Source organism: Carettochelys insculpta, chromosome 6 (genome assembly GCF_033958435.1).
Source record: "Carettochelys insculpta isolate YL-2023 chromosome 6, ASM3395843v1, whole genome shotgun sequence".
In the NCBI taxonomy this organism is placed as follows: domain Eukaryota; kingdom Metazoa; phylum Chordata; order Testudines; family Carettochelyidae; genus Carettochelys; species Carettochelys insculpta.
The window spans coordinates 109439843-109457250 of NC_134142.1; the positions used below are offsets into that span (position 1 = coordinate 109439843).

The 17408-nt window shown below is 45.3% G+C and overlaps 1 protein-coding gene across 1 annotated transcript in view; it reads right to left on the reverse strand.

The window, feature by feature from the left end:
- Nucleotides 1–13641, reverse strand: part of CD81 (CD81 molecule) — an 83701-nt gene extending 70060 nt beyond the window's left edge. The window contains exon 1 of the mRNA XM_074997811.1: nt 13379–13641. Coding sequence (XP_074853912.1) covers nt 13379–13444 — 66 coding nt within the window. The 5' untranslated portion in view covers nt 13445–13641. The remainder of the gene's footprint in view (nt 1–13378) is intronic.
- Nucleotides 13642–17408: the final 3767 nt, after the last annotated feature.

The window sequence follows — 17408 nt, forward strand, 5'->3', positions numbered from 1 at the left end:
TTACCTGCATCACAAGGGAGTTTGGCGGCTTAAAATATGTTTGTACAGGAATTTGAAAGCTTCTGGGGAAAGCTGCTAAATAAAGAGTAGCACATATTACATGACTAAGCACTATTTGTTCTCAGACACTGATGGGATCGCTGAAGCATGTTTTTTTTTTGGGTGCACTGTGAGAATACACATGTTCTTCACACTTGCCTATTACTTCCTTAGGCCCTTTTAAGCTCCAAGACTGCTCTCTGTTATACAGTCTCCTTGTCTGAGTAGCTCTCTTAGGTTATGCCTACATGGGGCTTCCTATTTCAGGATAAAATGCATCCTGAAATAGCATCACTGTGGCGTATCCTTGCGCTTAAAATAGCGCTGCTGTTTTGAGTGAGGTATTTCGGTTCCACTACCCTTCATTGTATGAGGAGTAACAGAACTTTTGGAATAGCCACTTATACCAAACTTCAGTGCTATTTGAATGGCACCAAGTTCGGAATAAAGAATTTTGAAATAACGTACACAATTTGCATAATGAAAACTACATAAATGATTTCAAACACAACTCGCTACTGAGACATGATCTTAATCCTTACGCCATGCTGAGTGTTATGGACATCCAGGCCAAAAACATCAAAACAACCCCCCGCAAAAACCATCCCCAAAACAGTGACTAAATCTCTGCTCTTGTTCTCACAGCAGCTACGTTAAAATTCTCCTCCACCCACCACCAGAGATACTGTTTTAAAAAAAAAAAAAAAAAAAAAAAGGAAGTCGCCCTCAGTTGAGAAGTTTGAAATTTTAAATAATAGCAACACTTGCAGAGGGCTGGCCACTCCCAGGTTTACACACACATACTCACAGAGCTGGACAGGCCTATAAATATCCCTGGGTAAAGCAATCTGGCAATGCTCCCAGAAAGTTGTAGTGGACAGGAAATGTCAGCAAACCACTGATGTCCATTAAGACACAGTTATGGACACCCCCATGAAGGAAAGGTCTTTTATGCCAAAAAAGTTGAGTTGTTTATCAAGATAAGCTATATCCTACCTCAAGTTTATGTTCTCCCAGTAGTGTATCACTCTGACAGGTTTGGAATGAGATTGAACAAATTCACAAGGTTATGTCCCAGACTCACGTGGACTGCTCCCATCACTCCCATAGCCTCAGCACCCTCCCCTCAGACAATCCCTAATTGTTCACCCCACCATGATTTAAGGGTCCTTTAGCTATAATAGGGAGTCTGTCTTCAGTAGTCCACTATGAGTCATGCAGAACCTTGAGAATCATCAGGAAATTACACTTAAAGAACCCTCTTAATGAATGAAGAAATCAGGATGTTGATTGGTTGGTGAAGAGACTGTGCTACACAACTATTCATTCATATTCAAGAGTAGAGCTGAATATTTGCAAACATTTGCGAGAACAGAAGCAAATTTTCTTAACAGGGTGTGTGGGCAGCTTCCATCTGCTTTTTATGAACAAGTCTGCCTTTGCACAGATATTTTAGAACATCTGTGGACAGGAAAAATATTTGTGCAACTGAACACATATGCAAATGCGAGTATGTGTGCAGATGTGCATTCACATAAGTATCTGCATAGCCATCTGGAAAACTCTTTTCAGAGTCATCCTATCAGGGAGCAGAAACAATAAAGGAAGTTTACAGGAGACCAATGGCCACACATGTGGCACACTGTGAATGCTGTTATTTGCACTGAATAACTTGCAAGAACCTGTAGGATGGAGAGTCTGCAGACACCATGGGGTGAGGGAACAGACAGAATGAATATTTGTGAAAAAAATCAAGGCTATTCACAAACAGAAATCTGGGCTAAATTTGGCCAAAAAATGGCTTGATTTTAGAACAGGGCAGGGGAGAGGGGACTTGCATTAAAACTACATTCCAGGGCTGTGGGCTGCTATGTGAGCACCAGGAGGGTCTGTCCGGATGACTACCGGAAGGACAGGTCAGCCCTTTTAGTGGGAAGCTGTACTCACAAAGTCCACAATATTTCAGTTGTTTGGAAAACAGTGTCAAAAGAAAACTGTAGTAAAATAAAGAAGAGGGGGAGATTATCTCATTCATCTGTTGCAACAAACTCTTACCCCTCTCTCTGACATCTCAGCTGCTGGTTACTCTTGTAGGACTTGGACTTGAGTGAACTTGAATCTGAATCAGTATGACAATTCCTATGGAAATCCCCTATTTTTCCATGCATTCAAATAAGAATTGCACTTCCCAGTTCTCATACCTGCTTTGAAAACTTGTTTTTCTGCAAAGTATCAATATAATTAAAACCCATCACTTTATTAGAGCTACACACACAGTGAAACAGTGATCAGTATTGCTAGAAACTGCTTTAAAATGTCATTTGAAAGTATTTTAAATGAGCAATTTATTTAACTAGGTTTATGTAATTGTGGTTACTTTTAAACAATAAACCCTTCCATTGCAGAGTCAAGTCTCTTCACAAAATAGTACACCAGTCTTAACACAGAGGGAGAGAAGTATTTCAGAAAGATGACTTTAGGCACATAGGTCACATGACTTGCCTTGACTCAATGATTCAGAGGCAGCAACGGAGATTCAGTCTCCTATTCCAGCAATGACACTTCCTACCTGTGATCACATTCGCTAGAGAGAAACTCTAGCGACTGAATTCAGAGCTGGATGCAAACACCAAACTTCAGGGGGACCCAGATCTGGGTTTTGGTTTCAGCTGTTTTAAAAAACCGAACATTAAGTGACTGCACAGTGAAATACACAGGTAAATAATGTACAATATTTCAGATATACATACTGACAGCTATTGGTGTCTGATCATGCCAAACCTTCTTATTACCCTGTAGATGTCTGCCATGTTCTGTGAAATCTCAGGGAGACTGACAAAAACACATCCTCCCTGAAAATCCTGTGATGATTCCTTTACAACTACAACTAAACCAATTTAAACCAAACTCTCTCTAACGGAGGCATACAGAAGCCTGCAACCTGATCAGATTTCAGGCTGTTTTCCATTCTCTATCGAGCCATTTCAAAAAAGGCACCATTGTCATACACCCGTGGACCATATTATGCAATTTCAATCTTGTTTCTACAACATGATTCAGAAGTTGAAGCATGGGCATGGTTACACTTTCTGCCTTCCTCTGTTATGACAAACCACAAGGCTCCAAAGCCATCCTAACTATAACTGATGTCATCATGACAAGAAGAACACAGAGGACTCACTCTGAACCCAATGGAGTCTTACATATAGCCTCCCTTACCCCTCCCCCCAACCGCCCCCCACACACACACTGACATGCCAGAACAACTTAGAGTACATTTCTACTGTGCAGTCCTTGGGCCAAAGGATTACTGCTCATTTCAAAACAAAACAAAGCCTAACAGGTTAAAACAACCTATTAATCTGAGGGGAAATCAAGTGTCTAAATCTCCTAGACTGCTGCGGGTCCCCTCCACCCTCAAAAGCACGTGCCTTTCGGAATGAGCCCAAGACTACTCCCATCGAAGCCTTAGGGAACGAAAGCAACCATTTTGTTCATAGAGAGACAAGGAGGGCGAAGGAATATCTTTAAATGGACCATATTTTGCTAATGAGAGAAGCATTTGCACATACGTGGACCTCTTCTTCAGGTCAAGTTATCACCTCACTCTGCTCTTCCTCTTTCTAATATTGTTGGATCAGCTTGATACAACTGTGTATGTTATCAGTGCATTCGTCTGTGTTTTAATAAGACTGTACTTCTGCTTTATTGGCTTGCAAATGCTTCATGTCTCTTGTTTGAAAGGAAGGGCCTGAAGGTAAATAAGTATCATGCTATGGGGAAAAATCTCAAGCTATTAGGCTGTGTCTACATGGTAAGATTGTTTTGAAACAACTCTGGCAGCATCTAAATAATGCACACACTATTTCAAAATGAAATCAAAATAGTGGGTGCATTATAAATTCCAGTAAACATCATTTCATGGGGAATAACACCTATTTCAAAATTGCTATAATGGGCTCCAATGGCACGCTCTCAAAATAGCACTATGGACCCAGAAATGCTATTTTGAAATGGATTTTGTGTGTGGATGTGTTATTCCAAAATAACATCTCAAAATAGCTATTTAAATATCTTATTTTGGAATAGCGCTCCTGTGTAGACGTAGCCTTAGAGACAAGAATCTAAAGTGTCATTAACCAAAGACAGAAAAGTGATCTTTCATACAATACATTTACCACACCCTCGTCTACCTGTAATCATGCCATATGTTTCCACCGCTGACAAGAGAAAACTGCTGTCTGTGTGGAAAATGGAATTAAAAGGGAACTCTGTTATGCCATCTAATTAGACACTTCCCTAGCAATGCAGTCAGTGTGTGCTGCAGCTCTGGAAATCTGCCATAGGCTGCATTAGATCCTAAGTTGGATGATGGTTTTCAGAGCAAGTCAATTTCTTCTTGATCATGTTTAATTATATTGTAAAAGATGCTATCTGGCTTCCTTCAGTCTCTCCAGGGACACTTCTTGGTGTGGACCAATCGAGTTCTGGATGAAGGCAGCAGAGCTCCAAACCCTGGACTGGACTCTGCTTTCAATTCAGCTCAGTTAGATATCTGCTTCTCTATGATTGCCTGCTCCAGAGCCTAGAGATAAGATTGTGAGGGGGCAGGAGAAGGGGAAGTGAATCAGCCTTCAATGAAATGAATAGCCAAAGCAAGCTATAACTGAATGGTCATTTAAAAAAGACCCTCATGAATTAATTCTGCCATATCTATATGCAAAACTAAGAGGAATCAGTAAACCTGGAAGCAATAGAACCCATCTTGAGATAGTAGGATAGGAAGTTCTTCTTTCAAAAAGCCTGTAATTAGCACTGTCAGCTGCATACCTTCACATCTGAGAGAGAAGTTTGCATAAAAGCTCAGACCCCCAGTGGCTCAGATCCTCTGAAACCTGGCCATTGGCACAGAGAAGCATATGCCAGATGCTTTGGACTCTCCTGCCCCAGCTCCAAGTGCTGAGCACTGGGCAGCCTGTCCCTTACTGACCTAATGAGGCACAAAGAGCAGCCAACTAGTCTCTTGATGTCCAGATGTTTCTTTGCATTTCTAGACCATTTCAGATGATTTCAAAGCACTTTACGACTTTCCTGTAGGGAAACGGATGCAGAGGTCAGGCAACTTCCTAGGATCACATGGCAAGTAACTAGCAAAACCCAGAATAGAATCCTGAACAACCAGTTCCCCATCCTATGTTTCAACAGTTCAGCAATGCATTCAAGTTTCTGGCTTTGGTTTCACCCGCAGCTACAACAATGCAAGTCAATCCATTTGAGAAGACCACGAAGGAGAAAGAATTGCACCTGCTCTTGTAAGGACTGAATTTTGACAGCAATCCAATCAACTTCAGCAGCATTACCCTCACTTTTGGCATTGTCAAACCTGTCTGAAATGGCTGCAGATTTACAGAGGACTTGGTCATGTCAAATATATTGCCAGAAAATCCAGCAAGTGAATGCATCAGGTGGTGAGAATGCCTGTATCACACACCAAGCATCTGAAGAATTTAAAGAAAAAAGATGCAGATTCTAAAAATCCTTTCTGAAGCATCACGAGGACTGAATATGCTGATGCACGTATCTCTTCCAAAATAGGTCTCTGTAACAAACCACATGTACGGTACATATGAATTATAAACATTTTTCGTGGTGTTGCAACCGTGTTGGTCCCAGGAGATAAAACACACAAGATGGGGGGTAGGGGAGGGAAGGTCTATTTTGGAACAATTCTCCTGGAAGAAGCTTTTGGAGGGTTTTTTTTTGGGTTTGGGGGGTGAGCTTTTGAGCTCCACAAGGCTCCTCTTCAGCCTGGGAAAGGCACTCAGTCTCACAGCTAAAGACAAAGCGTGCGTGTTAATGCCTTACTCTTAACAATGTTCAAGAAACCACTCAAAATGGACAACTAGCATGGAGGTATACAACCAGTGTCTATTGAGTACATGATTTTTGATGTCTAGCAGAGTTATGAATTTAATCTTCCAGGTTCATCTTTGGAAGGTGTTGATCAGGTTTCCTTTGAGGACTGGGACTGAAGTCAGAGATCATTTTGTGAGAAGTGTTCACCCCCAGAGCTTGACCAACTTCTGTTGGTCCAAAAAGAGAACCTCATCCACCTTGCTACAAACACAAATGCCACAGAGCTATTTAACATCTGTACATGCACAGGTGCTGAAGCAAGTGTTGCTACCAACCCCCAGCTTGAAGTGGTTTCCGCTATAAACACAGATCACTGGTTCACTCTCAGCACCCCCACTCTAAAAAAAAAATTCCAGCATCCCATGTACGTCACACCCAACGTACCAACGAACTTCCACTATGCTGTGTCGTATCCATGCATCATAATTATGAAGACTGCCACTATGCCAAACCTGTTAGACTACCCTGCCAGACAACTAACTGGTCTGGCATCTTCTATATGAGATTTTGAGCTGAAGAACCCAAACCAAGAAAAAGGAATAGGAAAAGACATTTTTGGTATGGTGTTCTCCAGCAAGTCACTAGAAAGGGAAGGTCTCTCCCCATCTACTTCTACAGCACTGCTGCCTTATTAGACTCAAAAATATTCTGAGGGCTGGGAAGGGATTGAGCGGGGGTGGGAAGAGGACATAAATTATTTGTACTGCAGCTGAACAAACATTGTGGGGGAGGGAAAGAGAGGCTGGAATTTTCCCCCTTGTTTGGTGAATGAAGTTAAAGCGTAAATGGCTCTCTTTCTTCTTACGCCTTGAACAAGCGTCTCTTTAACATGCAATGAAAATCCACAGTTCGGCCAAACTTTTTGTTCTCCCTCACACTGTTGTGCCAGCGATCTTGGACCTCATTTCAGCACAGATAAGCAAGTCAGTCTGGGGCTGGGCCATAACAAAGCAGCTCTGCATACTAACAAGCCAGTTGGTCAGCCCTGAGAACCCCAGTACCCCCTACACTTTAACAACTCCTAAAAACTACAGCATATGTTGAGCTAGATATTCCACGATTCAGCACCCACTTCTGGAGCGGGATTTCCAGCAGAGCAAAGTAAGTTGGGTGCTGAGCACTTCTGACCATCTGGCCCCAATTATAAATACTAGCATCATTTGAAAAGCCTGCCCTGTGTTCACTGAGAACGGGCACCACAAGGGGGTAACGACTTCGACTAAGCGTCAGAATGTCAAATATAAATGTAAAGTAATTTTGCATTAAGGTATTGCCATCTGTCTCCTTCCTAGGCTCCCATTTCAACTGGTAATTAAAGATTTCCCACTAACCACAAACCAACCTAAGAGTCCTGGGGCACCTTATAGACTAACAGATATTTTGGAGCATAAGCTTTCACGGGCAAAGACCTGCTTTGAAAACTTATGCTCCAAAATATGTGAGCCTGTAAGGTACCACATGACTTCATGTTTTCGCAGATACAGACTAAAAAGGCTACCCTGTCTGATACAAAACAACTTACATATTCCAATAAAGCACAGCTATGAAATCTATAAGACACCGTTAGTCCGTCCCCCTAAGCGTCTTGCTATACAGGAAACAGAAATATCAAAAACAAACCACACACCCCGTAGCAGGGAGTCTCAGGACTGACTGAGGCAATAGACTGAAAATAACCAGGCAGAGATTTAGGTTCCAGCTGGTCTGAGACTCTGCCCAGATCTCAGTGCCCAGGCTCTAACCTAAACAACTACACGTCTATTTTTAATCCGACAAGCTTGTCTCAACTGAATGGGACTTGGAGACTTGTTCCCACCGGGGGGGGTGGGGGGTGGAGGAGGAGATTAAGGGGGATTTTCCCAGCTGTGTAGAGACAGATACCTTAAGAGGCTCACAGAAACCAGTTCGCTCTCTCCAAAGAGGCACAGCCTGCATTTGCCTGTTAACTCAGCCACGGTCCTACCTTCGAGTGCACAGCACTGAGATGCTTTTGTGATAACACAAATGTTTAATACTAAAGAACACAAACTGAAGTGAAAGCTGGCATGAAGGAGAGAGAGGAAACTACTACAAACACAAAAAAATATGTTTTGTGGTGCCTGAAACTTTACTTCAGTAAACTGAATCCTTCCATAAACCACTTTCTGGCTGCCAACATCTGCTGCCCTTCAGGCCCAGAAATGGCTATCCTGTGCCCCATAAGTGGGGGACCACTGGGGGCTCTCTCTCTCTCTCCCCTGCTGTAGTCCAGGGAACCCTTGAAAACTTTTCTATTGATGTGTGGCCCCCACATAAACACTTTCATCCCTGCTTGATTGCCCCTCCTCTTCGGATCCCTGCTTCTCCAGTTGCCTTGATTACTTAGCCTGCCTTAGATGCAAATGTGTTGCCACTGTCTCTGTATTACCTGTTTCTGCAGAAACAGGTAACCAGGCCAAACAACCTGTCTTTGGGTACATCTATACTCAGTGGAAGATAAATCCAGTCAGGGTTGATCTTCCTTGGTTTGATTTAGCACCTCTAGTGGGGACATGCTAAATTGAGCCATCAGTTAACCCTGGTACTTCTCATTCTCACAAGGACTAGGGTAGGTCGAGGGGAGCAGTGCTTTTTTTGTGCCGGTACTGAGCACCAGAACCTTCACAGCCCCAGCCCTGGGATTGGTGGGGTGGGGGTGGATGGCAGCTCCTCTTATATTAAAAAGGCACTGGACAGGAGTTTCTGACAAATCAATCTTAGATATGTCGATTCCAGATACCCAATTGTCATAGCTTGATTTGTGTATCTAAGATGGACTTTCAAGCCTGGTATAGACATGCCCTTTGTTTAAGGCCATCTTTTGTATGCACTGTCTCCACAGCAGCTTTTAAGAACTATTTTCAAGATGCACACATATGCAGTCCTGCCATCCACCAGGCAAAGATAGATACTCAGGACAAGTGTGTCACTTAGTTTTTATGACACCATTTGGCTAAATATCCTGGAAGTGGGACTTGTGAAGACTTTGCCATTTGAAATAAAGGTGACCCTAAGAGACCCTATCTCCTTTTACTGTGCTGCCGGAGCACCAGCTGCTGCCAGAAGGAGGCTGTGGGTCAGGACCCTCCCAACTTTTCAGCTTCTAAGCAAGCTTCATTTGGAACAAAACTGCTTGATAATAAAAGTCACTAGTGGAGATGGACACAGCTGACGTGCCTACCCCATGGAAAGATGCCAGCCAAAGCCTTCACAATGATGGGCAGGCATACTCAAATCTTAGGCCTTAGTAGGAACAAGGATGGCAAAGATGGATGGAGCCACAGCAGGGCCAAAGAAGTTTATCACCTGCAGTGGGTAAGAAATAGCTCCCATGATGAAGCTTTGCCACATATGAGGCTCCCATGCAGCTACTACCAATGTTCCAATAACAAATGATAAAGGACTTTTGAGCTCTTCATGCCAATCCTCAAATTAACCAGAAGAATTGCCTCTGCATGTTGCTGACACTTGTGCAGAGAAGTTTGCTGTTCCTCTTTAAACACAAGAAGAGTCTTCTCATCATGGCTGCAATTCTAGCCCTGAGACTATGCATCCCAAATTTCAGAGCTCAATGTCCCTTTTATGACCACCTTTGACAGTCTGAACATTCCATTACTCATTGAACAAATGAGAGAGATTCCTCATCCAGCTATTCAGAAAAAACAAATGAGATCCCTTAAGCTAGGCAGCCAAAAATCACTAGTCTGAAAAAGATCTGGAAATGTGAGCTCTCTCTTTTAAAAGTAGGTACAGAATGCCTCTATCAAGTAGCCCTCCTAATGACCAGAGTGTACAACTCCAGCTCTACTTGTCGCTGACCTCCTCCTCCTCGTGTCAAACAACAAAGCAGTTCTGTGGGAGACTGAGTCATGGTTGGGGGGAAGGTCTCCGTCCCTCTCCTGCCACAAGCTGGAAAGGGTTTCTACGTGAAAGACATTTTTGAAAGAGAGAAAAGAGTGCACTTGCCTCTGAGACAAAGCAACATTGCCATAGGTAGGAAAATGGTCATTTCCCACATGAGAGATAAGAGTGGATGTGAACAGTCTGCTTTGCTTTGCAACTGTGCGTGTGTATAGCAGTCATATATCCTTCCTGCTAAAGCGTAGCATGGCCACAAAGAATGGTTTCCCCCACTCAAGAGTCAGGAAACTAGGACAAAAAACAAAGAAAAAGTTCCTTGATGAACTAGATAACTGGGAAAGAACAAAGAGAAGGAATGTGCAGTGACCCCAAAATATGGTGTTTAAATGGAAATGCTACTATTTTGTAGCATCTGCTTGTTATTTTGAGGGAGGGGGTGCTAATGAGAATGTTAGATATGGCGTGAAGCTAATGTTTTAAACATTAATTTACACCAGGAATTAACATCCCAGTGCAAGTCATGTTCTCATAATACGGAAATATCACAGTGGAAAAAGTGAAGTGCAGCTAGAGAAGATGCTGTTGAACTTTTTCTTATCTGGAATCAAGACCATCCCAAGGTAACCAGAGAGCAGTCTAGGATCCATGGGAGGGGACAATAGATGGCAGGCCTGTGGTCCAGCAGTTGGAGCAGCAGACTCTGGAGTTCCACTCCCAGACAGATGACTGACTCCCCTGAGTGTCACTTTACTGGTCTGTGAAATGGGGCTAATATTTATATGACCAGAGCCTGTATTGTAGGGTTTAAATAACCCATGCTTGTAAATGCTTCAGATCTTTTCAGGCAAGGTCCTAGAGAAGCTCATAGTACTGCAAAATGGGGATCCCACCTACCAGCCTAAGCTTATAGTGTAACAGTTATCAGTCAGTGGTGTAGTCCTAACAGATGCCGCTTTTACCAGTAGAAACCTCTGTTACAGGTACAGTTCTACCAACAAAACGGTGCTTCTACTGTGTGGTACAGCTTGTTGTGTATGGCGGATACAGGTATGTGCTTTACCAGTAGAGCTGCATGTACATTAGGAGTTCTTTGGCAGTACAGCTACACCAGCCAAGCACTCCTAGTATAGACATGGAGTGAGTGAAAAGTGCAGCCATCTCAGTGAGGTAAGGAGAATTAGACCTCAGGAAAGCAAATAAATAGGAAGCTCACAGAAAACAGAAACAGGTATTGGTTGAAGAAACACTTCCTGTTTATATTACTAGCAAATCAGTAAAGAATGCATTCATAGATAGTCTTTCACAATCTGGGGTGGGATGGCGGTGGTCATATAAGCAGATTCTCTTTCATCAGTGTGTTCAGATCCAAGAAGAAATGGGTGTCGCCAAACAAAAAATTATTCTCTTCATCAGACTTTGCCCAGACTGTAGAACCCATTTCACAGTCACCAGCACTGAACTTTCCAGCTGTCAGCAGAGCAAGAGATTCCCAGGGAACCAGAATGCCATGAGACTAAAAAGGTGTCCACAGCAGCGTGTCAGGCAGCTGCCCTTCCACCCCACCTAAAACTTCCTCTCTGTGACACTGGTGTCTGATCACTTGAAACACACACCGTCAACTCAGTTTAAAAGTAGTGTAAAGACCGATGGAGTTTTCCAGCATTCTCAACTGCAAGCAAAATATTAACCAAAGCAGAGCAGGAAGGAGGTGATCCATTACTACTCTAGGCAGTACAAAGCTGCAAAAACCACATACCACTGAGACCAACCTGGCCAACCCAACACCAAAGCATCACTGTCTTGCCCTAAAATGTCCAGCAATAACTGGCCACCCCAGTTCAGGGAGGAAAAAGTACCAGAAATAAGCAGCCCAACAGAACAAAGGGCACTGTCCTTCACCCACAATCACCCCGGGGGGAACTCAGAACTGGGACAAATATGCTGACCTTATTACACTTACAGGAAGAAGCCAGCCCATGCAACCTACTGTTAAATTAACACAGCTGTGTAGATCTGATTAACTATTCACTGCAGGCAGCTGCTAGAAATCCTTATTGGTAGGTACAGAGTAAGATTTGCTTCTTAAATTGCATGAAAGCAACAGCGTACACATTCCGCAGTATCCAAATATTACTTTAAAAAAAAAATCTCATCTCAAATCCAGAGCCACAGCAATTCAAGCAAGGACTTTTTCCGAGATCTAGGGTGTGGTCCCTGCAAAAATTTCCCAGCAGGGCAGGAGCATGACGCAATGGAACTGGTGCGAAAAACTATGTAGCTGGTTCTTCTTTGAAGCATCATTTGTCTGGTTTATAAGCAAGTAAGTCTGAACTCACCCTCCCTCCCCATGACAGTCCAGTCCTGTAGCACCTTAAAGACTAACAAATTTATCGATTAGGTCGTGAGCGTGTGTGGGTTATCCATGAAAGTTCATGACCTAACCAATAAATCTGTTAGTCTTTAAGGTGCTACAGGACTGCTTTTTTTTTTGTGATGCTACCGACTAAAAACAACCCCTCTGAGATTTTTTTCCCCAAGCAACCAGCTCTTGTGCCCAGTTTTAACCTCATAGCAACAGATAGTTTCCCAGAGCTGGGAAACAAACCTAGCCCTCTCCCTGCTGCACCCACATGGATTCCTTGGTTGTAAAACAGGAGGAAAGCTAGATAAGATATTTTTTGAAAACCGAGTTGTATGGGGGCTCCTCATTTTGAGCTGTATTTATTTCTCAGCGCCAACTCGGTTGCACATACTAAAGCATTTGACATCCAAACTAACTGCCAAGAGAAAAACTATCCTGAGAGAAGAGAGAGCTTCTTCAGAGGGTTCCCTCCCCTTGAAAAAAAGGCAAGGGGAGGGGGACAGACATTGGATTCTGGTTTCCAGCCTCTAACCACAAGTTTAGAGATTTTACTACTTCTCTAGTCCGTCCCCCCCGCCCCCGCTAGAACACCAGCAAATCCAGCACAAGCTGCAGAAGCCGTTACCCCTCATTGCCGCAAGCTCAGCCCTCCAGTGTTACATAACTCCGCACCAGCATTTGCACCCACAGGCATCATCTCCACCGCGCACATACACACAGCTCCCCCCCCCCCCACCCCGCCCAGCTGCTCCCCAGCGTTTTCCAAGGCGCGTTACAGGTGGGGTGCTCACTTCGCAACCTGCCGGGAGCTTTCAAACCCGGACCGACCAAATCCTCCATCGTCTAAAAGCCAATGGAGAGTCATTCCCCATCCCCGGGGCTTTTTATGGCTCACATTGAGGCTCGTCCCCCGCAGGGAGGGGGGAACCGCTCACTGCTCAGGCCCTTGGTGCTTTTGCAACGCATCCACCGTTCTCGTGAGCCAACCCTGCCCCTGTGCCACCCCCAGGCGTCTGCCGCTCGCAGCTGGTCAACCGAGCAGCTCTGCCTGCCTGGCTCCATGCGGCGCCTGCTGCATTGTTGGGGGGGGGCTGCTCTCCAGCCGGGGGGAGAGATACCCCGACCCCTGCCTTAGGCACCCAGCCGCCCCTGCAGCCGGGGGCGGGGGGGACGCGCACTCACCCAGAAGATGAAATTAAAGACGAAGAGCAGGTATTTGATGCACTTGGTGCAGCCTTCCACTCCCATGGCTGCGGCTGTGCGGGGCCGAGCAGACGGGCCTGTGCGAGCAAAGCGTGGGAAGACGCCGCAGCTCCGGCAGAGGGGGCTCCGCTCTGTTTTCCTTTGGGACTTCCGCTGAGTGCTAGGTGCGAGGCCGCTTCGCCGCTATATCTCCTCCCTCGTGCAGTGACAGACTCCCACCCGCGGGCTCTGCCGCGGCGCCAGGGTCCTCCCACTTTGGCGTAGGTTATTCTCGCGGCGGCGGCCGCTACCGCCTCCTGGGGGCGGCCATCCCGCACTTCCCACTGCCTTGGAAAGCGGCACTGCAGCTCCCACCTCTGCCGTCCGGGGCTCTCTCCTCCGGCCCGGCCACGGCCAGGGGCGTCGCGGGCCCAGCGAGTCCCGGGGCGGGGCGGGGGCCAGACCTGGCTCCCCCGCCGGCCCCTCTGCAGCACAAGGGGTAGAGCCCCCGCTGGGGAAGGAGGAAGGAAGCTGGGGAGCAGACGCCAGCGGGCACCCCGTGGCTGGGCACTGGGCTGGGAGCAGCGGGGCTGAAAAGCTGGGGAGCCGGTGTAGGGTGGGACGTGGGGAGCCAGCTGGGGGGGCGGTGGGGCTGAAGCTGCAGGCGAGGGAGCCGCGAGTCAGCAGGAAGTCTTGACAGTGGCTGGGGGACGGGAGGGGAGGCCGGAGAGCACTGACCACCCCTCGTCCGGCAAAGCCCCTCCTCCGGGACAGCTCAGGGCCCCAGGGCGCCTACGAGGGGACCTGTACTGGACAGGGCGGCAGCAGCAGCAGCAGCAGCTGTGATCTGTCTCAAGGACTTTGCAAGTACAGTCAGGCTCCTCCTCATCAGTCGGGCCACTGTAAGTTGTTTTGCACTTACACCATTGAAACTTTGGGGGACACAGGTAAAAAATCCTGGTGCTTAAGTAGTTTGGTTGTTTAGAAAATGGAAAATTAGTGTACCCTCCCAGCACCCTCTGCCACTCTCCTCTGTCTCATAGGGCACATAGGAGACAAATAGTTTGAAAACCTACTTTGGGTTGGGAGCATTTCTTTAAATGTTGCTTAAAATGCTTTAAATATATGGCACAGTATGTGAGTGGTACATTAGGGTTTAAATGGTCACATAATTGACACTTACAGTCCCGATCCCCCTCTATTTACATTATTTCTTATGAGGGAAAATTCCTCATTATACATCATTCACTTTGTTGCAACTTTACGGTTCCGATCCCTGATGTGTATCAAGGACCCCTGTGTAGGTTGAATCTCTCTAGTCCGACCCCCTCGGGATCTGACTGGTGCCAAAAGAGAACTTACCAAAACACAGGAGCTCAGTTTTGTCTGGCAGGGTCATTGCATTGGACAGTGGAGCAGCTCTGTGCCTGGGAATTCTTCTGGCTATGTGCTGGAAGTTTGAGGGCTGCACACAGTCTTGGATAACAGGGTTGGGTTCAGATTAAAACTGCTACTTCCTTAAGTGTTTGCAGGATTCTGGGCCTTTGTGCATCCAGTGAAGATATTCAGGTCAGGTGTTTGAAATTCAGTTATGGCTGACCTCTCATCATATGAAATTCAGAAAAAAAAAAACCAGACAAATGTTTTAAAATATCATAAATTTTTTTTCTGAAACCAAGTTCTGTCTCCTCTTTGGTAAAACACATTTCTTGCCCTGATGCTACCACTCTTATTCATGTTGAGAAATATCATATTCTGCATATAAGTTTATTAGTTCCATTGGGGCTCCATAGAATCATGGGACTGCAAGGAACTCCAGAGGTCAAGTCCAGTCCTCTGCACTCAAGGCAGGACCAAGCACCATCTAGATCACCTCCAACAGGTGTTTGTGTAACCTGCTTTGCTGCCCAATGAAATCAGTTCTCCCTGAATCAGATTTCCTTGGATAAATGAACTGTTTGTGAAATACATCTAGTTAGTTTACACTGGAATTAGAGAAGTACATAAATGGCAACAAGTACTTCCAGCTTCTGGGAATGTACCAGAGATACGGTGACCATTCATTCTGTTTTTACCAGGAGGGTCCCTTATTTAAGCTGTCTCACAGGTATCCCAACTCCTTTAAAAAAATAAAAGAATAGGCAAGTTGTCCTGTATTTTGCAGGGCTCCTGCTTCCTGGTACCCTGTGTCTTGGTGTGGCAGCCTCTCCTGCTACAGAGGAGCTCCTCTGTGGGGCAGCTGCCCCATTCCCCAGCACCCCATGATGGTAGCCCCTGCTGCCAGCAAACTCCACAAAGGAACAGCTCTCATTTCCTGTTGCCCTACACTTAGGGGAGGCAGCTCCCACTGCCAGGGAGCCCCTCTATGGGTCAGCTGCCTCGTTCCCTGGCCTCTCAAGCCTCAGGGATGGAGCTCATGCTTCATTCCCTTTTCCCTCTGGCCGGGAGGCTTTGGAACACCCCTCCACCAGAAGGTTCTGAGGCCCCCATCCTCCACACTCCTTCATCTCTGGTGCCTCCCCCTTGGAGGCTGCAAAGCCCCCATCCCTGGTGCCTCACCCTGGAGCAGCAGCCCCATCACCAAGGCGTCCTGACATGGGACAGCAGCCCTGTCCCCATCCCCAGAGGTCAGTGTCCAATATTTGCCTTAGGTCAATGTGGTCACCCTAACCAGAGAGGAACAAAAGGTGGCCCAGTGCTGGTGTTAATTACACTGAATAGCTGCTGAATCACAGGTGTCCATTTTATTATGAGAGTAAAAGTATTGTACCATGTCAAAACTTGTGTTCTCTCATGCGACCTGGCTGAGAAAGTCAGAGATCTGTACAGCTATGGATCATGTGAGAGTGTTGTCTCAGGCCATCACTACAATCCACTTGGCCCCAGAGCCTGAAAGATATTTAGATGCATAATTCCCAATGAAATAAATAAGAGTTAGATCTTCTGACGATCTGGGCCAGAGCTACTGGTGCAGCCTGTGGAGTCAGACTTGTTAAAATATGTAGCAAATTAGTGTTTGTTACCACTGAAACTACAGTCTTTGCCCAGGCTAGTTTAAACCTTGTATATCCTAGAAGAATATAACAGGTACTACTCCCACTATGAACCCATTACCCTGAGGAAGGAAGAAAAGTGGAGAGGGGATAAAACATAAAGGACAAAGCCAGATAATTTCAGAAATGGTAGAAATTTCTCCTGTGAGAACTTTCATTGCCAGTCACTTTCCGCCCTCCATTACACTGGTAAGGCACTGGTATAATGGGGTGATGCTTATTCTCTCACTGTAGTATTATTAGAAAATCTATGTTCTCACTGGCTTAGTAATAAGTGAACATCCTGTTGTGTGCAACCTGCTCTGTTCTGAAAAGTGTGATTTAATGTATGTATAAGTTAGTTTCTGTTTAGCAGAAGTAGTCCTCAAATGTAATTGGTAAATGTCAACTTTCTTGTGGTTTGACAGGAATTGCCTTTGCAAAAAGCTGAAGGAGTTATTTTGGCACAGATCAGCTTCTCTCAAGTATCTTTCACTTATGTAATAAACCGCAAACTTTGTTAAAACCAGTTCTAAAAGTTGGTGGAAATGTAAAATTCGTAAGAGTAATTTTACCTCATTTTAAGATTATTTCTTTTAAGTTAACTGTTGTCTTTCAGACATCTTTGTTTCCACAGTAGGTAACTGGACTGTGACAAGGTAAAAAGCTGTAATGGTCAGGCCTAAGAAGACTGGGGGGAGGAAAAAACCACTTGTTGATCTGTATCAGAGAGGTAGCCATGTTAGTCTGTATCTTCAAGAACAACAAGAAGTCCTGTGGCACCTCATAGACTAACAGATATTTTGGAGCATAAGCTTTCGTGGGCAAAGACCTGCTTCATCAGATGCATGAGTGGGGGGGGGGCAGGTTCAGAAGAATATTTAAAGAGTGGGGTCCCAGTAAAAGGGAGGGCCAGAGCTGACAAGGGCTGTTCAGTCAGGGTGGAAGTGGCCCATTATCAGTAGTACACATCAAGACAGGAGAAAAAACAAGTGAGA